The 22,890-nt window shown below is 47.4% G+C and overlaps 1 protein-coding gene across 1 annotated transcript in view; it reads left to right on the top strand.

Moving 5' to 3' along the window:
• Positions 1-22,890, top strand: part of sxph (saxiphilin) — a 184,933-nt gene that overhangs the window by 135,350 nt on the left and 26,693 nt on the right. Inside the window, exons 10-12 of the mRNA XM_069933630.1 lie at positions 10,926-11,074; positions 15,211-15,301; positions 16,300-16,482. Coding sequence (XP_069789731.1) covers positions 10,926-11,074; positions 15,211-15,301; positions 16,300-16,482 — 423 coding nt within the window. The remainder of the gene's footprint in view (positions 1-10,925; positions 11,075-15,210; positions 15,302-16,299; positions 16,483-22,890) is intronic.

Here is a 22,890-nt window from a genome sequence, read left to right as displayed (position 1 = left end):
CCCCTGCGATCCACCAGCGGTGATGGCCAGTTTCACTGCTCTGCTGGCGGCCTATGGAAACAGGCATTTTAGCCTGCCGCGTTCAACCCTTTAGTTCAAGTTCAATTTTATTATCAATTATACAACCAGCCTAAACAGTGTTTCTCTGGATCACGGTGTGTGATAGTACAGATTCTAACACCAATGTGTATATGCATAGATCATAGTGTAGGGCAGAGGCTGACAGCATCGAATCCACACTGCTGAAGATCAAACTGTGCTGGGTAGGTCATGTCTCCAGAATGGAGGACCATCGCCTTCCCAAGATCATGTTATATGGCGAGCTCTCCACTGGCCACCGAGACAGAGGTGCACCAAAGAAGAGGTACAAGGACTGCCTAAAGAAATCTCTTGGTGCCTGCCACATTGATCACCGCCAGTGGGCTGATATCGCCTCAAACCGTGCATCTTGGCGCCTCACTTTTCGGCGGGCAGCAACCTCCTTTGAAGAAGACCGCAGAGCCCACCTCACTGACAAAAAACAAAAGAGTAAAAACCCAACACCCAACCCCAACCAACCAATTTTCCCTTGCAACCGCTGCAACCGTGTCTGCCTGTCCTGTATCAGACTTGTCAGCCACAAACGAACCTGCAGCTGACGTGGACATTACCCTTCCATTAATCTTCGTCCGCGAAGCCAAGCCAAAGAAGTGTAGGATGATTGATTGGCTGAGAGCGTAGCCACGCCTACTGGCAGGTCTTAAAGGGTTGCTCCTAGCCAGACCAGATCATTCTGGACTGGTCAACCTACATGTGATACGCTCCAGTCTTCTAGTTAATAAAAACCTTGGTTTAAAGCAACAAGCCTTTGATTCTTTCAACGTGCTCTACAATTTTATAAATTAGAAAGTTTTAAACGGATGGAACGTATGGTACGGCTGGAACGCTTCGACATTAACCCACAGTCGGCTACAGCCTTGAAGCACGGAGTGAGGTGCTTCGAAACATACTTACAACTCTCTAACCCTGCCGTGATAGAGGACAGCTATCAACTACTAATATTGATGACTATGGTGTCCCTGAGAGTGTACCAGAGCATCCAGGAGGCAACCACTTACGCCACAGCCATGAAGGTGCTGAAAGGGCTCTGAGCGACCAGTGAACAGGGTCTACGCTCGGTACAAACTAGCGACAAGGAGGCAACAGTAGAGCTTATATTCAAGCACTAAGGGCATTGGGCAGGGACTGTGCCTGTACAAACATAACTGCTGCGGAGACCACAGACGATCTCATTCAGGATGCCTACGTGGCCGGGGTCCGATCGAATGCTAGAGCACGGGAGAGAAAACCTAGAGGATGTGATCCGGATCGCAGAGACAATGGAGGATGCTGTCTTAAGTATGGACATACTCTCAGGGCTGGGCCCCACGCTCTGATGTGAGTAGGATGTCCTCCCTCAACCCTACTACCCCCCGGCACACCAACGGCCTGTCAGCTGCCACTATGCTGCCCGATGCGACCCTGAAGTGTTATTTTCTGCGGGAGGGACAAGCACAGCAGGTCCCAGTGCCCGGCGAGAAAAGCCAGGTGCCAGATGTGCCTTTAAAAATGGCCACTTTGCTGTAGTCTATCACTTCAAAATGGCCACCGTCAAAAACAGTGCTTCGTGTGAAGCCCAACTGCCACCCTCCCATTCAAACATTTCTTCCTCAGAGCTCTCGTCCAATGAGAGCGAGGGCTCCACCGTGTGGCAGGGCCTGACATCACAGGGCAGATGCAAAGCACGGAAGGTACAACCCACCCTCACCGCAATGATGTTGGCCTGCTTCACCCTCCCTCATGAAACAACATCCGACCAGGCCCCAGCCCCGACTTCAACGGCTGCTGCCACTGCCAACCATGGACCCACCGCCGCCATCATCACTGAGCCCACCGCCACCATCACCACTGAGCCCACCGCTGCCATCACCACTGAGCCCGCCGCTGCCGCTACCGACGCTGCCAACCAGGAACCTGCCGCCACTACCAACCAAGGACACACCACACCCACTGACGCTGCTGACCAGGGACCCACCACCACTGAGGCAGCCAACCCAGTACCCACCACCGCGACTGACGCTGCCGACCCAGGACATGTCGCCACGACCAACGCTACCGACCCGGTACCCACTGCCACGACCACCCGACTGACCACCCCACCGCCGACAGCAAGCAGCAACCCCCAGCACTTACCGTTGGCTGGCCAACAGCCCCCAGCAGGCTGCAGGCAGCAGCACCAACTCCTCGACACTGACTGCTCCGGCCCGATTATTTCTGTAACGTCACCACGTAAGACTCCACTGTCCCCATTACAAGTCACTGCACCAGTAACCCTAGACCAGGACTGCCCCCATCCCCTCATAAAAGCAATGGAACTGATTAAAGTGCATGGACACCGTATCAATGACTTATTTGACTCGGTGTCAACTGACAGTTTTATCTGCCCAGACCTGGCCCACTGTTGCGGACTGGCTATTCTCCCCACTGCCCAGAGGATTTCATTTGCGACCAGATTGCACTTGACTGGGGTAAAGGGGTATTGTGTGGTGACCCTGAAAGTCTTGGGCATCACGTTCACAGACTTCAAGCTATTAGTTCTTCCCCAACTGTGCGCCCCTTTATTGCTGGGACTGGATTTTCAGTGCCAGTTCCGAACCATTTTCCTACACTTTGGGGGGGCCTCACGCTCCACTTTCTGTCTGTAACAACTCCACCTCGGAAGCCTCCTGCCAGCAGCAGCCCGACCCACCCGCCCCCACACCCCAGGGCCTCACCTGTAGCCTCTCCACCCTCTGGGTTGCTCCGCCAGCGCTCTTCGCAAACCTCACCTCTGGCTGGAAGCCTGTGGCCACCAAAAGCTGGCAATGTAATTATGAAGACAGGAAATTCATCACAAGCGAGGTGCCAGACTGCTGGATGAGGGCATTATCGAACCTAGCTTGAGTCCCTGGAGGTGGTGGTGGTTAAAAACGGGGAGAAGCCATGGATGGTGGTTGTCTACAGCCAGACAATCAACCACTTCACGCTTCTGGATGCATACCCCCCCCACCCCACCCCCCACGGTGAATCAGATCGTCCAATACTGTATGTTCTCCACCATTGACTTATGTTCGGCCTATCACCAGCTCCCAATCTGCCGAGAAGACTGACCTTTCACGGCCTTCGAAGCGAATGGGTGGCTGTATCAATTTCTCAGGGTACCCTTTGGGGTCACAAATGGTGTCACGGTCTTTGAGTGGGAAATGGACTGGATGGTGGACCAGAATGGTCCGACTGCTACTTTCCTGTATCTGGACAATGTCACCACCTGCAGCCATGACACGGAGGATCATGATGCCAACCTTGAGAAATTTTTTTCAGACTACAATTCGGCTGAACTTGACCTACAATTTCGACAAGTGTGTCTTCCGGACCACTCGACTCTCAATTCTAGGTTGCGTGGTGTAGAACGGGGTGGTAATGCCAGACCCTGATTGCATGTATCCCTTCGTGGACTTACCCCCCCACACCCAGAAGGCTCTCAAACGCTGCCTGGGTTTTTTCTCCTACTATGCCCAATGGGTTCCACACTATGCTGACAAGGCATGGCCACTCATCAAGACCACCTCCTTCCCACTGTCAACCGAAGCCAGAACGGCCTTCGACCACATCAAATCAGACGTCGCTGCTGCAACGCTGCATGCCATTGAATCCATCCCATTCCAAGTCGAGAGCGATGCGTTGGACTTTGCACTGGCAGCCACTTTGAACCAAGCTGGCTGGCCGGTAGCCTTCTTCTCCAGATCCCTCCAGGGTCCTGAGAGCCGACACTCCTCTGTCAAGAAGGAGGCCCAGGCCATAGTCAAAGCAGTACATCATTGGAGACACTACCTCACTGGCAAGTGGTTTACACTGCTGACCGACCAACGCGCGGTCTCCTTCATGTTTACCAATACATAGCAAGGTAAGATCAAGAATGACAAAATCGCCAGGTGGAGAATCGAACTCTCCACCTTTAATTATGACATACTGTATCGGCCAGGTAAACTCAACGACCCACCAGATGCGCTCTCCAGGGGGACTTGCACCAACATACAACTGGACAGGCTGCAGACTCCACGAGGAGCTCTGTCATCCAGGGGTCACTAGGTTCGCACGCTTTGTCAAAGTTCGCAACCTGTCCTACACTGTCGAGGAGATTCACTCCATGATCCGAGCCTGCTCGGTGTGTGCTGAGTGCAAGCCCTACTTCTTCCATCCGGAGAACACCCACGTCATCAAAGCCACCCGCCCCTTTGAGTGTCTCAGCATGGACTTCAAGGGGCCCCTTCCGTTGACCAACCGTAATACCTACATCCTTACGGTCATCAACGAGTATTCCCACTTCACATTTGCTGTGCCCTGCTCGGACATGACCGCCTCCTCAGTCATAGAGGCCCTGCACAGCATCTTCGCCATCTTCGGTTACCCTGTCTTGAGTAAACTTGTACCTCTCATTTTGTTCATTTTAGACTGGTCACAGTGTTTGAGCTACCAAAAGAAAATAGACACACACAACGAGAGCAGTTCAGTTTATGCAAATGTTTATTACAAATTCAAAAGCTGATTTCAAACTACAATATGCAAGCCCTTCCCAACTGTACTTATCAACGCCTGGACTGGTCCGAACTGCTGAAGCGAGGCAACGACTGCACACTTGTAGTAGGTGGTCAGGACGCTGGTAGGAGCTTCTCCACCTCCCCCGACCAGGACGTTGGCTGGACTCTAGAAGTTCTTCTTCTTGCTGAGAGATGTTGCCACCTCTCGTAGAGTCTCAAACATCAGCAGCGGGACCATGGCTTATATTACCCAAAAACTGCTTACCCAAGCACCTATTCCCAGCACAGTAAGAAAGATAAGCGAGCAAGCTAGCATGCTAGGCTTCTATCGAATAACATAATTTTCAGCTTATCACTTTGAATACAATGGTTTATTTTGCATCAAGGCTAGGCCTCTGACAGTCTGTGACCAAAACAAGCAGGAAGATTAAATGTTCTTGGTACACAGATGTCCTTTCGTCAGATAACTGCATCTCTGGCCCCTCGGTGGAATTTAGCTTATGTCTGCTGATTCTAAAAAACAAGCAGGTTCTCAGCCTTGCAGAAGCAAAGGCTGTAAAAGTAAAAAACACGGTTTAAATCTTCCATTACAACCCCAGTTACATCCAGAATGACGGGGGTCCTCATTTATGAGCGTGGAGCTGCGACAGAACCTTCTAGAGTGTGGTATTGTTTCAAGCAGGACCACCAGCTATAACCCACGTGGTAATGGGCAGGTCGAAAGAGAGAATGCCACCATTTGGAAATCGGTTACACTTGCCCTCTGATCCAAAGGACTCTTCACCTCTCGCTGGCAGGGCATGCTCACTAGTGCCCTACACTCCATCCGCTCCCTCCTATGCACCGTGACCAATGCCGACCCCCATGAAAGGATGTTCTCTTTCCTGAGGAAATCTGAATTGGGAACAACCATACTGGCATGGCTCACGTTTCCTGGGCCGGTGGCTACGACACCACGTCCGGTACTCTAAGAATGACCCCTTGGTTGACCGAGTGACTCTGCTCCATGTGAACCCACATTATGTCTAAATTGAGTACCCGGACGGGCAGGAGGACACAGTCTCGGTAAGGGACCTAGCCCAAGCCGGATCAGGTGGAGCAGTGCTTCCAACCCAATCTCCCCCAAATCCTTCTCCCCCAGGTCATGTGCTCGAACAAAGGGACCAGCGCCACCCCACCAGCTCAGGCCAGACTGTCAACAACACCGTTAGGGAACTGAGCGAAGCAGTGGCCGTACCCGACGGGCCTGCCGGCGACACAACTCCAGCGACCCCAATCCCTGACCCCAGTCACGCCGGATGGTCAGGCCCCCTGACCAGTACAACCCCTAACCTCCACCTCCTTTCTTTCTTTTTCTTTTTTTTTACAGCTCTCCATCCACTGTTTGTGTTGTAGTGTTAATTTTTTTTGTTTTAATTTAGACATACACCTCGGTCACAATCCCTTTTGGCCCACAAGCCCATGCTGCCCAGTTTACACCCAATTAACTGATGACCTCCGCCCCCCCCAGTATATCTTTGAACAGTGGGAGGAAACCAGAACCCCCACAGACATGAGGAGAACGTACAAACTCTTTACTGACAGCAAGGGATTGGAACCCCAGTCCCGATCGCTGGTGCTGTAAAGGCGTTGCGCTAACCAGCACGCCAACTGTGCCGACCATGACAGGAAATCACAAAAATGGGTTAAATTTGGGGTATAAAAATACATGATAGGAAAGCATTATGTGAGTTTCATGATCAGCAGCTCAAAATCCATAAAATGCACCTAAAAATGTTCAGGAGCAAAATCTTCATTGCCCAGTGTTCCTTGCTCTATCTGTGCTGCTGCCTTCAGGGATTTTTGGATGTTTTGTAGAATCCTAACACATGGAACAAGACCGTTCATCCACCCCAACATCCAAATTGACCAGTGGGCACCCACTTTCATTAACCCCTACTGCCTCCCACTTGGCCCATTGCCCAAGTGCCCCTCTACACCCTTGTCAGTGATCCAGCTTCAAATCTTCCTTCCCCTGGTGACGAAGGTCCCCATCAGATCCCCTCTGCTCCCTTCCCCTAAACGAAATCCCTCTGTTCAACGCACAAAGGTGCTGGAGAAACTCCGCAGGTCATGCTTGGTCCAGGGGATGAAAAGACTTAGCTGACAAAGGGCTCAGGCCTGAAATGTTGGTCACCTAATTCCTAAGGATGTCACATGACCTGCAGAGTTTCTCCAGCACCTTTGTGCATTGCACGCAGCCACGGTATCTGCAGGGATATGTAACTCAGTCCTTTCTTGGGGGTCTTACCCATCATTGTGTGAACCCTGCACTTAGGGGGCAGATCATATAAAACAGAGAGCACTACAGCACAGTACAGACCCTTCAGTCCTCAATGTTGTGCCAGCCCATAAAACAAAAAATACTAAACCCTCCCCACCCCGTAAACCCCTGTTTTTAACCATATAACCATATAACCACTTACAGCACAGAACAGGCCAGTTTGGCCCTACTAGTCTATGCCGTAGCAAATCCCCACCCTCCTAGTCCCACTGTCCATACCCCTCTAGTCCCCTCCTATCCATGTAACGATCCAGTCTTTCCTTAAATGTAACCAATGATCCCGCCTCGACCACGTCTGCCAGAAGCTCATTCCACATCCCCACCACCCTCTGCGTAAAGAAATTTCCCCTCATGTTCCCCTTATAATTTTCTCCCTTCAATCTTAAACCATGTCCTCTAGTTTGAATCTCCCCCTTTCTTAATTGAAAAAGCCTATCCACATTTACTCTGTCTGTCCCTTTTAAAATCTTAAACACCTCTTTCAAGTCCCCTCTCAATCTTCTACGCTCCAGAGAAAAAAGTCCCAGTCTGCACAACCTTTCCCTGTAACTCAGACACTGAAATCCTGTCAACATTCTCGTGAACCTTCTCTGCACTCTCTCTATTTTGTTTATATCTTTCCTATAATTTGGTGACCAAAACTGTACACAGTACTCCAAATTTGGCCTCACCAATGCCTTGTACAATTTCATCATAACCTCCCTACTCTTGAATTCAATACTCCGATTTATGAAGGCCAACATTCCAAATGCCTTCTTCACCACACCATCTACCTGAGTATCAGCCTTGAGGGTACTATTTACCATAACTCCTAAATCCCTTTGTTGCTCTGCACTCCTCAATTGTCTACCATTCAATGTATATGACCTATTTAAATTTGCCTTTCCAAAATGTAGCACCTCACATTTATCTGTATTAAATTCCATTAGCCATTTCTCAGACCACACCTCCAGCCTTCCTAAATCACCTTTTAATCTACGGTAATCTACCTCACTGTCCACAACACCACCAATCTTTGTGTCATCTGCAAACTTGCTTATCCAATTCTCCACCCCTACATCCAGATCGTTAATATATATAACAAATAATAGTGGACCCAGGACCGAACCCTGAGGAACTCCACTAGTCACCGGCCTCCAATTGGACAAACAATTTTCTACCAGTACTCTCTGACACCTCCCATCCAAACATTGCTGAATCCATTTCACTACCTCCTCATTTATACCTAATGCCTCCACCTTTTTTCCTAACCTCCTGTGGGGAACTTTGTCAAAAGCTTTACTAAAGTCCAAATAGACAACATCCACAGTTTTGCCTTCATCAACCTTTTTTGTAATCCCCTCGAAGAACTCAGTCAGGTTTGTCAAGCATGATCTACCCCTGACAAAACCATGCTGATTACTCCCTATCAATCCCTGTACCTCCAAAAAATTTGTAAATAGCATCCCTCAGAACACTTTCCATCAACTTGCCCACCACAGACATCAGACTTTCAGGCCTATAATTCCCAGGTTTGCATTTGGACCCTTTCTTAAACAGAGGAACCACATGCGCCACCCTCCAATCCTTTGGCACCACCCCCGTGGCCAGTGACATCCTAAATATCTCTGTTAATGGCCCCACTAACTGTCCACTAGCCTCCCTGAGTGTCCTAGGGAATATTTTGTCCGGTCCGGGAGATTTATCCACCTTTATCTTTTTTAACACAGCCATCACTACCTCCTCGGTTATCCTTATATGCTTCATGACCTCCCCACTATTTTTCTTTACTTCAACTGGTTCAACATTTTTTTCCCTAGTGAATACCGAGGCAAAGAAATCATTCAAAATTTTCCCCATTTCCTCAGACTTCTCACTCAGCCTACCCTCGCTATCTACAAGGGGTCCAATTTTATCTCTCACTAATCTTTTACTTTTAATGTACTTGTAGAAACCCTTTGGATTTATTTTTACTCTGTCAGCCAAAGCCGCTTCATGCCTTTTATTGGCATTTCTAATTTCTTTCTTAAGATTCCTTCTATACTCCTTGTAGTCCTCCTTCAACTTCTCAGCTCCCTGCTCTTTATACCTCTTGTACACCTCCCTTTTTCTCCTAACCAAATTTCCAATATTCCTCGAAAACCAAGCCTCCCTATGACTTCCAGCCTTTCCTTTGATCCACACTGGGACATAACTACTCTGTACCCTCAAAATTTCTTTTTTTAATATCCTCCATTTTTCATTTACGTCCTTACCTGAAAATATCCTGTCCCACTCAATACTCCCCAAATCCCTTCTTATTCCTTCAAAATTTGCTCTTTTCCAATCCAGAACCTCAACTTTAGGCCTCTCCTTGCTCTTCCCTAAAACTACCCTTAAACTAACAGAATTATGATCACTAGACCCAATTGGTTCTCCAACATTAATGTCTGCTACCTGACCTAGCTCGTTCCCTGACAGGAGATCCAGTATTACACCGTCCCGAGTCGGTTCTTCTACTAACTGATTTAGAAACAATCCTGAGCACATTTAACAAACTCCAGCCCATCCAGCCCTCTAACCGTATGGGTATCCCAATCAATGTGTGGGAAGTTAAAATCTCCCATGATCACTACCTTATGATTTTCACACATATACGTTATCTCCCTACAAATTTGTTCCTCTAATTCCCTTGGCCCATTTGGTGGTCTGTAATACACCCCTATTAGCACCCTCTTGCCTCCTCCACCCCTCAATTCCACCCAAACAGCCTCACTGGTCAATCCCTCTATACCATCCTGCCACCTCACGGCAGTAATGTCCTCCTTAACAAGCAGAGCAACTCCTCCTCCTTTTTTACCCCCTGATCTATCACATCTAAAACAAATGTATCCTGGAATATTAAGTTGCCAGTCCTGCCCCTCCTGTAGCCAGGTCTCACTAATTGCCACAATATCGTGACCCCAAGTATCTATCCATGCTCTCAGCTCATCTACCTTGTTCACTATGCTTCTTGCATTAAAATATATGCATCTCAGAGAATGACCCTCACATATATTCTCTTTTTTACCTTCTACCCTAATCTCCATCCTACCTTTGTTATCTTTTTTATTCCTATCTAGGTGGCCATACTCCCTGGACACTGCTCTCACACTCTGTTCCCCACCCCCCTGCCAAACTAGTTTAAACCTTCCCCCACAGCTCTAGCAAATCTGCTTGCCAGCACATTGGTCCCCCTCCAGTTCAAGTGGAGTCCGTCCCTCTTGTACAGGACCGACCTTCCCCAGAAGAGATCCCAATGATCCAGAAATCTTATCCCTTGCCCCCTGCACCATCTCCTTAGCCACGCATTCATCCTCCTATTTCTACCCTCACTAGCTCGTGGCACGGGCAGCAATCCAGATATTACTACCTTGGAGGTCCTGTTTTTTAACTTCCTACCTAATTCTACATAATCCTGTTTCAGGACCTCATCCCCACTACTAACTAAGTCATTGGTCCCCACATGGATCACGACTTCTGGCTGTTCTCTTTCCCCTTGCAGAATGCTATGTACTCGATCAGAGATATCCCTGACACTGGCACCAGGAGGCAACATACCAACCTGGATCCCTGATCTCGTCCCACAAACCTTCTATCATCCATGTCTCTGTCTCTTAGATGTCCATAATATTCCAGCCTCCACCACCATTCCTGGCAAAGCACTCCAGGGACCTACTGCTCTCTGCATATAAAATGCACCCCTGATGTTTCCCCTCAACTTTCCTCCCTTCACTTTGTAAACACGTCCCCTGGTGTTTGCTGATCCTGCCCTGGGAAACAGGTGTTCAGAATCTTGTCAACCTCCCTCAAGTCCTATCCTTCTACACACCAAAGAGAAAAGCTAAACGCCTCATAAGATTCATTTCCCAATCAAGGTGAGGCATTAGCAAGGGAAATGATGGAGGACAGGGTGCTGGTGACGGAGAGCTCGGGAGGGATGGTTGAGATGAGGGGGCTTGGTAAATGGAGCATGTTCTGAGGGTACCTGTGTGCTGCTGTCCCGCCAGGGAGCTCCTTGGAGAACAGCATCATACGTTGGTGCTGCATCAGTGCAGCTGAGCAAAGCAAATGCGACGAATGGGCGTTGAACATAAAGTCCACCCCGCTGGTCTGCATCCGAGCCACGTCAGCAAGTCACTGCGTGGAAATGATAAAGGTACTGATTTTTGCATTAAATATCCGCTGCTGGTTCAGAACAACCCAAACCCACACAGCCATTTGACTGAGAACTATTTCGTGCATCTTGGCCCTAAATAATTCGGGGGCTGCGGGACCATCTATGGGGGGGGACTCATCCTGACTTCCTCCTCAGGGGATGCCTGGTTCCTGGGGTCCTGTGAGGGGAATCAATGTCGTTGGGGGGGTGGGGAGTACAGCGCTGGTGCAGTGGGCAAGTCACCAGCCCAGTGGAAATCCAGAGACCTGAGTTCATATCCCAACACTGCCACTAGTGGAATTGGAGTTCAAGGTGATGCCAAAAAATCTGGTTGATGGACAACCTTCAGGCACATCATCCTTGCTGGGTCTGACCTACTTGTGAATTAGATTCCACAATGGCCAACCAACAAATCATCCCGGGGAAAATCCCGATGGGCAATCCATGCCACCTTAATGACACCCCACCACTCAAGCCTTCGGGCATTGCTTTGCTCCATCCTTCTTTTCCAAAATTAAACTTTATTCACAATAAAACCATAAAAAGATGAACTCGGCAGTCTTTTTGTACCTATTTTTATATATCCATGTGCCTGTCTAAAAGTCTTTTGAATGTTCCTATTATACCAGCCTCCACTACCACCCCCGGCAATGCATTCCAGACACCCACCGCTCTCTGAGTATAAAACGTACCTCTGACATCTCCCCTAAACTTTCCTCCCCTCATGTTAAATAGATGTCCTCTGGAATTAGTAATTGTCTGCCCTATCTAAGTCCCACATAATCTTGCATCCCTCTGAGGTCACCTCTCGTATATACATCTCATTACTGAACATTGTAACATTAACCCTCTTCTACAAGGTAAAACACAATGCTGGAGAAACATGTTATATAGCAAAGGTGAAAATACATCACCAACGTTTCAGGCTGGAGCACTTCATCAAGGTAATGTTGGCAGGTGTTCGAAGAGTAGGGGGAGGGGTGGTCGCAAAGGCAGGAGGTGATAGGTGGAGAAGGGAGGGAGGAGACAGCAGCAATCATGGGGAGGAGGAGATCTGGAAAGGGATAGGGGAGGAGGGAGAAGGAAGAGGAGAGCAGGTGAGCAGAGACCGAAAAAGTTGATGTTACTGCCATCGGGCTGGAGAGAGCCCATATGGAAAATCAGGCATTGTTCCTCCAATTGTTCCTGTCTTGGTGGGACAGTACATGATGCAGAACTGAAATGGTTGGCCACTGGGAGGTCCCTGTCACTGGTGCGGACAGAGTAGAGGTGCTGAGTGAAGTGATATCCCAGTCTACGCCCAGTCTCTCTGGCTCCAGCCCGAAACGTCGGTTCTGTATTTTTACCTTTGCTATATAAAAGACACTGTCTGACCTGCTGAGTTTCTCCAGCATCGTGTTTTTACTTCAACCACAGCGTCTACAGATTTTCACCTTTTACAATTTGCTGTGTGGCACTGTTGCCACTCACGTGACCCCTTGTCATTACTCCCCCCTCTGTTGCATGAGGGGCTTCCCCTCAGTCTCAGCTCCTCGATGCCCAGTAATGGAAGGGCTCGTACACCATGGTAACAGGCTCTTTTGGCCCACAAGCCTCTGCCATCCAATCACACCCAACTGACCTACAACCCCCAGTTATGTTTTGAATTGTGGGAGGAAACCGGAGCCCCTGGGGAAAACCCACGCAGACACGGGGAGAACATACAAACTCCTAACAGAGAGAGCAGGATTCTAACTCATGACCTGATCGCTGGTGCTGTAACAGTGTTGTGCTAACTGCTACACTAATTGTGTCGCTGTGGTCCATCCCTACAGTGCCCTTGCGCTGGCTGCACTGAGCCTCAGTGCATTCCTCAGAACTTACTCCTGCAGCCTGGAATGTGCCAGTTGGCAGCACTCCCTCACCAACATCTCCATGTGCTGGTCTCAGGCAGGCCAAAGAATGTCGATGATCTTCCAGCAGCATGTGTTTTCTCCTGCTGCTCTTCTCCCACATGGGAGAGAATGACTGGCTCTCCCAGACCTTCCACAGCACGTCACTGTTACAAATACACTGGGTTGTCAGTTCCTGATTTTATTTCAGGTTTACAGCATCTGCAGCTTTCTCTCAGTTTTCCTTCCGACGGCCTTTCTTGAGACTGGCTCTCCTGATCCTGGCGATGGAGGCGCTGCTGTAACAGCAGCTGCTGCTGGTGTGGACCAGTAGGGAGCAGAAACACAGTACTCACACAGGGTCCAACTGCCCAGCCCGACTGCCGTCAGCTCCATACAGGCTTTAAATGGCCCAATAGACAATAGGAGCTGGAGTAGGCCCTTTGGCCCGTCGAGCCAGCATCGCCATTTTACAGATCATGGCTGATCACTACCATCAGTACCCCTTTCCAGCCTTATCCCCATAACCCCTAACTCCTTTGCCCACAAGAGTATTATCTAACTCTCTTTTGAACATAATCAGCGAATCTGCCTCTACCACCCTCTGTGGCAGTGCATTCCACAGATTCACACTTCTCTGGGTAAAAAAATGTTTTCTCATCTCCATCCTAAAGGGCCTACCCTGTATTCTTAAACTATGCCCTCTAGTCCTCGTCTCCCCCATCATTGGGAACAAGTAATCCGACTTCACCCTGTCTATCCCCCTGATAATTTTGTATACCTCAATCACGTCCTCCCTCATCCTTCTAAACTCCATCGGATACGTCCAGTTTTTCTAGCCTTTCAGCATATGTCAACCCCGCCATCCCTGGAACTAACCTTGTAAATCTGCGCTGGACACCCTCTATAGCTAGTATGTCCTTCCTCAAAATTGGAGACCAGAACTGGACGCAACACTCCAGGTGGGGTCTCACCAGGGCCCTGTACAACTGCAGAAGGGCGTCTCTGTTCCTATACTCCAATCCCCTCTTTATGAAAGCCAACATGCTATTAGCCTTCTTCACAGCTTTCTGAACCTGCATGCTAGTCTTCAGTGACCGGTGAACAAGTACTCCCAGATCCATTTGCTCCTCCCCACTCCCTAGCTTGTCTCCATTTAAATAATACTCAGCTTTCCTATTATTGCCCCCAAAATGGATAACCTCACATTTGCTTACATTGAAGGTCATCTTCCATTCAGCAGCCCACTCCCCCAACCTGTCCAAGTCCCTCTGCATTTTCCTGACATCCTCCTCACACCCCACACCACCACCCAGTTTCATGTCATCTGCAAATTTGCTGAAGTTATTAATAATCCCCTCATCCAAATCATTTACATAAATTACAAACAACTGAGGACCCAATACCGATCCCTGCGGCACTCCACTCGTCACATCCTGCCATCCTGAAAAAGACCCGCTTACCCCAACCCTTTGTTTCCTATTTCTTAACCAATTTCCTATCCATGTCAGCACCTTACCTCCAATACCATGCTCCCTGATCTTGCCCACTAGTCTCCCGTGCGGTACCTTATCAAAGGCCTTCTGGAAGTCCAAATACACCACATCCACAGGCTCTCCCAAGTCCACCCTCTTTGGCCTGTTAAAGAAGCCAACAGTGACTCTATTTAAAGTCCTGTGACTGCGGGGTCTGAGCCCAAGATGGAACAGACTATGTTGGCAGTAGCCATGAGGGATGGCAGACTCCAGGGAAGTGGAGGACTGGCACAGGGCACCATAGAATGGGGAAACCAGCCCTTTTTGAGGAAAGACGCACAGGGTGGTGACCACGGCGGTGGACCAGTGAAGGGCAATGAGCTACTGGTGACTCAAGGTGAGGAACCCACGCAGGCTGCTGGTCGCTGGAGACCGTGGGCGAGGGATTCACACTGGCCTGTGGACTGCTGGAGACTGACTCAAAGCCAGCTGAAAGGGGTACCAGGTGCCGGAACCGGGATGTGAGGGGGTTCCAAAGTCACTGAAGGGTTCCTAATTGTATGGATGTTTGGATGTGCAGCTTGGGTTGCCAGTTCCTTGGACTGGACTCTCTGTGTCACTCAATGGGGGAACTCTCTTTTGCTTCTTTCTCTGACTGTAAGTGGCGCTTCAGGCAATTTCTGCTGATGTGAATCCGTCTGCCTTACAGCAGGCAAAAGCAATATGACCCTGCTTTATGACATGACAATAAATGAATCTTGAATAGTAATAGTTCCTTTTTATTTGCCAGAGGGAAGAGGTGGATGCTGCTTCCCTTGATGCCACTCATGCCTACATTGCTGGGAAGTGTGGCCTTGTTCCCGTGGCCGCAGAACACTACGGTGAGTCACCCAACCATTCACGGATGAGGAACGCTTGTGCGACGTAGAATCATTTAACCAAGGATGCTAGAATCGCTTCTAATTGGCAGTTTGGTTCAGAACCAAACATTGTGTCATTGCATCTTTCTTCACATCTTCCAGGAGAGTGGTGACAGAGACCCAGGGACAATATTTTAATTTAGAGAATGGGCGACACGGTTAGAACAGTGCTGTTACAGCGCCAGTGACCAGGGTTCAAATCCCGCGCTGTCTGTAAGGAATTTGTACCCTCACCCCATGTCTGCAGGATTTCCTCCAGAGGTTTCGGTTTCCTCCCACAATTTGAAATTTACCAGGGGAGTAAGGTAATTGGGTGTAAATTGGACAGCAAAGGCTCGTGGGCTGAAATGGCCTGTTACTGTCTAAATTAAAAAATTTGAAATACAGCACAAAAACAGGCCCTTCTGCCCCACAAGCCTGTGCCACACATATACAACGGTGTGACCTAACAGAGCCCCTGGGGAAAACCCACACAAACACAGGGAGAACATACAAACTCTTTACAGACAGTGTGGGGTTCGAACCCCAGTTGCTGGTACTGTAACAGTGTTGCGCTAACTTTGCTAAGCTGGCCCTTTCTGGTTTTGTCTTGAGTGGTTTGATATAAATATTGGCCTGAGGGAGAAAGGCTGGTTGGACAGTTGATTATCTGAAGAAACATTGCCCTCCTCACCCCCCAAAACCACCCCCCCCCCACCCCACACCCCTGCCCAGCAGCTGCAAAGTAATCCTCCTCACCCCCAATGATTTCCCTGACCTCTGCATCAGTCAGAGCACCTGCAGCTCATGGGACAGGTCTGTAGGACCACTCAGTCCACTGGAGCCATTGTTTGCCACCAGCTATGAGCAACTGAACATTGTGGCCGTCATGTGTATCAGTGCCTGATCAGGCTGTGATGCCTCTCAATTTAAATTGCCCCTGTGTGGTAAAGAGCTTTCTGGATTTCACCCCATCCCAGGGCTGGCAACCATCCTCGCAGTCTCTGTGGTGAAGGCGGCTTCCCGAAGTGAGAACATGTTTAACCTGGCAGGGAGGCGAAGCTGTCACGGCAACCTCTACAGTCCTGCTGGGTGGCTCCTGTTGACTGAGTACACCATCAACTCCAACAACAGTGGCATTGGCAGCTGCAATATCAATGCAGGTAAATGTCCTGAATCCTGTGTGTGTGTGGGTGCATGTGTGTAGGGGGTGTGTCTGAGTGTCTGTACATGTGCACTTGTGTGTACATGTTTATGTGTGTGTATGTGTGCTTCTGTGTGTACGTGTGTGTGTGAGAGAGAGAGAGATACATCCCAGAGAGAGGGGGGTGGGGGGGGAGGTGTCTCTCTGTGGTAATGAGTGATGTAACAGAGGCAAAGGGTGTGGTAGTGGGAGAGAACCCAGAGATCAAATGTTGTCAGAGGGAGAGGTGTTCCAGGGAGGAAGAAGAACAAGTCTCCCACAGAGCCAGGAAGAGGTTTCAATGAGTTCTGGAGAGATGTCCTATCAAGAGAGAAAAATAGTGGAATCAGAAATCCTGGAGAGAAAGATTGAGGAGTGTTTGTGTGCACACGTGTCTGTGTGCATATATATACAGTATGTGTATGAATGTGCACATGTGCATGTGGGTAAGTGTGTGTGTGTACAAGTATTTACATGTGAATGTGTATGTGTGTACGATTGCGCGCATGTGTCCGCACACGAGAGAGATAGAGAAAATGCATATCTGTGCATCAGTACCAACAGACAGTGGAAGTCTTTGCCAATTCCAATGAAGTTCCTTAATCATTGACATCAATTCTGTTTCACTGTTCAGTGAAAGTGTCTGTGGCTGGATGTGTCCATACACAAATGCATGCCTCTGAGTGGGCATTTTTGTTTGCATGTGTATATGTGGGTGTAAATGTGTGTGTATATACATGTGCACATGCATCTGTAGGTATGTGTGCACATATGTGTATGTTTGTGCATGTGCGTGTGGGTATATGCATGTGTGATATGTGTGTGGGTCTGTGTATTTGTGTGTATGAGATGCTTGTTTGCATCTGAGTGCGCACATGTGTGTGAGAGAGTGAAAATGGGTCCCGGAAAGAGAGGGAAGTGTCGCAGGGAGGTAAAGGGAGAGGTTTCTTTCTGAGGTAGTGAGTGATGTAACAGAGGCAAAGGGAGAGAGTGAGGTATTGTATCCTTGGGAAGATGTTCATTTTAATACAGTTTACCCTTCCTATCAGTGTTAGTGGTAAATCTTTCCAATATTCTAAGTCATCTTGTAATTTGTTCATTAATGGCTGATCATTTAGTTTGTATAGATGGCCTAGATTATTATCTAGTCTAATACCTAGGTATCGGATTGCTTGTGTTTGCCATTTAAATGGTGATTATTTTTAAACTTTGTGAAATCCTCATTATTCACTGGCATCACTTCACTTTTATTTGCGTTGATCTTGTACCCCGATACTTCTCCATATTCCTTCAATTTCTTATGTAATTCTTTTATTGATAATTCTGGTTCTGTTAAGTATACTATGATGTCATCTGCAAATAGACTGATTTTATATTCCTTCTCTTTTATTTTTATCCCTCTTATTTTATTTTCTGTTCTTATCAGTTCTGCCAAGGGTTCTATAGCTAATGTGAACTGTGAGGGAAATAGTGGACATCCCTGCCTAGATGACCTGCTTAATTTAAATTGGTTTGATATATATCCATTTACTGTCACCTTCACCAATGGTCCCTTATATAATGCTTTAATCCAATTAATATATTTCTCTGGTAGGTTGAACCACTGTAGTACTTTAAATAAATAATTCCATTCTACTCTGTCAAAGGCTTTCTCTACGTCTAAGGCAACCGCCACTGTTGGCGTCTTGTTTCCTTGTACTGCATGGATTAAGTTAATGAACTTACAGATATTGTCCGTTGTTTGTCTTTTCTTAATAAATCCAGTTTGATCTAGTTTTACTATTTTTGGTACACAGCAGCCAATCTGTTTGCTAATATCTTATAATCTGAGTTGAGTAGGGATATTGGTCTATACGATGCTGGTGTGAGTGGATCTTTCCCCGTCTTTGGTATTACTGTAATTATTGCTGTTTTGCATGAATCTGGCATGTTTTGTGTTTCTTCATTCTGGTTCATTACTTCCAGGAGAGGAGGAATTAATAAGTCTTTAATTGTTTTATAGAATTCTATTGGGAGTCCGTCCTCTCCCGGCGTTTAATTGTTCGGTAGTTTTTATAAATATATTCTGTATTTCAAATGATTTTATTAATTTGTTTTGCTCCTCTTCTTGCAATTTCAGTAGTTCAATTTTAGCTAGAAATTTCAATCGTTACCAATTCACCTAACAGAGAAATTCTTCAAGGAGCTAAAGAAAATAATAAGGAAATTCTTATGGAAAGGGGGGAACCAAGGATAGCGCTAGATAAATTAACAGAATGGTACAAACAAGGGGGCTTACAGCTACCAAACTTTAAGAATTATTATAGAGCAGCACAATTAAGATACCTATCAGATTTTTATCAAACAAGGGAAAAACCAGATTGGACAGGTTAGAGATAGATAAAATAGGGGAGAAGGTACCTGAACATAAACTATATAAGTGGGATGAAAAGCTGGTGCAACATAGGAATTCACCAGTACTGCACCATCTGCTCAACATTTGGAAGAAGATTCACGTAGAAAGAAAAAAAACAAATTACCATCTACCAAAATTAATACTGACGCAAAATCAACTAATCCCTTTCACAATAGATAACCTTTCCTGTAGAGAATGGGAGTGAAAAGGGATCAAAAGAATAGAAAATTGTATTTTGGGAAATAAATTATTATCTTTTGAACAAATGAAGGACAAATATAATATAACTCATGATACAAGGTTTGCATACCACCAACTGAAAACCTACTTGAAGGACAAATTGAGAAGCAGTCTGAGGTTATCAGAAGGAAGCAATTTTGAATATGTGATTACAGACACAATGATAATTAAAAGATGTATAACAAACATGTACATCAAACTGCAAGAGAAAGAGAATGATGAACTAAGCTGTAAACCTCAACAAAAGTGGGAACAAGATCTAAACATAATGATAAAGAATGAAACATGGGAAAAGCTATGCTCCGGAACTATGAGAAATACAATAAACACGAGGTTACGCATGATACAATATAATTGGTTACACAGGCTATACACCACAGCCCAAAAGTTAAATAAATCGGACCCAACAGTATCAGATAGATGTTTTCGCTGTAAGAATAAAACGGGAACAACAGCACATGCAATTTGGGCATGTGAGAAAGTGGAAAAGTTTTGGGAAGATCTAAATCAGGTATTAAATAAAATCACAAAAAATAACATACCAAAAAATCCAGAGATCTTTCTTCTAAGTAAGAACTTGGCCTCGATTTGGATGAAGCACAAAAAAAGATTTATTATGATAGCCTTAGCTGTAGCAAAAAAATGTATAATGTCAACCTGGAAATCAGAAGATAGCCTGAGAATACAGCAATGGTACATAGAAATGAATAAATGTATTCCATTGGAAAAAATAACATATAATTTAAGAAATAACATCACAGTATTCGAAAAAATTTGGGAACTGTACATGGAACACAACAGAGAGATCCTACAGCGGACCTCCACCATCTAAAATGACAGAATGAGAAGAAGACGAAAAGTGTGTAAAAGTAGATGACACAATTTTCTTATTTATTTTCATTGTGTGATGACATTGTTTAATGGGTTTAATGTATTGTTGAACATTTAGTGGGTGGGGAGGGGGATAGGAAGGAGGGAGGGGGGGAAAAGGGGAGAAAATGACACTATGTATATTCAAGAGGGAAATGTTTATATGTATTTTGGTCAATATGATTCATAGTGTGAAAATTTAAAAAAAATTTTAAAAAGGGAGAGAGTGAGGAAGGACCCAGAGGGAGCGGTCATCAGAGTGGCCTGTCAGAGTGGTAAGGCTTTAGCTCAACAGTCTGAGTATCACTGAAGAAGTGAAGGACTGTGTAGCAGAGTGGTCATTGAGGGAGCGGTCATTAAGGGAGTGGTAAGGCTTTGGTGAGAACAGGAAAGAGATGAGGGATAGTAGGATTGGAGTAAGAAAGAGTATCCTATTTAAGGAACAAAACAGATTCAGCAGGTAGGCACGGAAAGGGCAACCTTTAGATATCATAGATTTAGTTCCTCTAATCATAAACAGTGGGAATGGCAGCCAAGGCAGGGGAATCCTTCTCTTGCAGAATGCGAGTCATCAGGGAAGCCAACACTAGCCCTAATGACTTCATCTGTGTGAGGTGCATCCAGCTGCAGCTCCTGACAAATCGAGTTAAGGAATTGGAGTTGGATAAACTCCAGATCATTCAGGAAGCTGAGAGGGTGATAGACAGGAGTTACAGAGACACTATCACATCTAGGAGGCACGAGGAGAGTAGATGGATGACAATTAGGAGAGGGAAAGGGAACAGGTAGGCAGTACAAGGCAGCCCTGTGGTTGGTCCCCTCAATAATGTATTACCACTTTGGATACTGTTGTGGGGAGTAACAACCTACCAGGGACAAACAAAATAATCAGGTCTCCAGCATGGTGTCTGGTCTTGTGGCTAAGAAGGGAAGGGAGGAGAGGAGGCGAGCTGTAGTGATACGGGATTCCATAGTTAGAGGGACAGATAAGAGGTTCAGTAGAACAGATCAAGTATCACGGATGGTATGCTGCCTCTCTGGTGCCAGGGTTTGAGATCTCTCAGATTGAGTTCATGGCATTCTCAGGAGGGAGGTTGAGCAGCCAGATGTCCATCTAGGGACAAATGATGTGGGTAGGAAGGGTGAGGAGGTCGCTCAAGGAGAGTTCAGGGAGTTAAGTGCTAAGTTAAAGGACAGGACGTCCAGGATTGCTACCCATGAAGGAGGATAATGCAGCTAGCATGGCGTCGGCAAGTGCAACGACAATGGGCGCCTCCTGTTGGAGCTCTGCGCAGAACAGCGGCTTGTCATTACATACACCCTTTTTCAGCAGAGGGACAGCCTTAAGACTACCTGGATGCATCCCCGATCCAAACACTGGCACCTCCTGGACTACGTCCTGGTGCGAGAAAGAGACAAACGAGATGTACTCCACACCAGGGTCATGCACAGCGTGGAATGCCACACTGACCACTGGCTGGTTCGCTGCATGCTCAAACTTCATTTCAAGCCAAAGTCCAGGAACAGTAAAGCACCCAGAAAGAGGTTCAATGTTGGAAACTTGCAGTCAGACGAAGCGAGAGGAAACTTCCAGGCAAACCTCAAAGCAAAGCTCGACGATGCAATCCGCCTCACGGACCCGTCCCCTGAAACCCTCTGGGATCAGTTGAAGACTACCATACTGCAATCCACTGAAGAGGTACTGGGCGTCTCCTCCAGGAAAAACAAGGACTGGTTCGACGAAAACAGCCAGGAAATCCAGGAGCTGCTGGCAAAGAAGCGAGCTGCCCACCAGGCTCACCTTACAAAGCCAGAGAAGAAACAAGCCTTCCATCGCGCATGCAGCCATCTTCAGCGCAAACTCCGGGAGATCCAAAATGAGTGGTGGACTAGCCTCGCCAAACGAACCCAGCTCAGCACGGACATTGGCGACTTCAGGGGTTTCTACGAGGCTTTAAAGGCTGTGTACGGCCCCTCACCCCAAGTCCAAAGCCCGCTGCGCAGCTCAGACGGCAAAGTCCTCCTCAGCGACAAGATCTCCATCCTCAACCAATGGTCAGAACACTTCTAATCTCTTTTCAGTGCCAACTGCTCAGTCCAAGATTCCGCCCTGCTCCAGCTCCCTCAACAGCCCCTAAGGCTAGAGCTGGATGAGGTCCTCACCCAGGATGAGACATATAAGGCAATCGAACAACTGAAAAGTGGCAAAGCAGCAGGTATGGATGGAATCCCCCCAGAGGTCTGGAAGGCTGGCGGCAAAACTCTGCATGCCAAACTGCATGAGTTTTTCAAGCTTTGTTGGGACCAAGGAAAACTGCCTCAGGACCTTCGTGATGCCACCATCATCACCCTGTACAAAAACAAAGGCGAGAAATCAGACTGCTCAAACTACAGGGGAATCACGCTGCTCTCCATTGCAGGCAAAATCTTCGCTAGGATTCTCCTAAATAGAATAATACCTAGTGTCGCCAAGAATATTCTCCCAGAATCACAGTGCGGCTTTCGCGCAAACAGAGGAACTACTGACATGGTCTTTGCCCTCAGACAGCTCCAAGAAAAGTGCAGAGAACAAAACAAAGGACTCTACATCACCTTTGTTGACCTCACCAAAGCCTTCGACACCGTGAGCAGGAAAGGGCTTTGGCAAATACTAGAGCGCATCGGATGTCCCCCAAAGTTCCTCAACATGATTATCCAACTGCACGAAAACCAACAAGGTCGGGTCAGATACAGCAATGAGCTCTCTGAACCCTTCTCCATTAACAATGGCGTGAAGCAAGGCTGTGTTCTCGCACCAACCCTCTTTTCAATCTTCTTCAGCATGATGCTGAACCAAGCCATGAAAGACCTCAACAATGAAGACGCTGTTTACATCCGGTACCG

Source organism: Narcine bancroftii, chromosome 4 (assembly GCF_036971445.1).
Source record: "Narcine bancroftii isolate sNarBan1 chromosome 4, sNarBan1.hap1, whole genome shotgun sequence".
NCBI classification, from domain to species: Eukaryota; Metazoa; Chordata; class Chondrichthyes; order Torpediniformes; family Narcinidae; genus Narcine; species Narcine bancroftii.
This window is presented reverse-complemented; position numbering and strand designations above follow the sequence as displayed.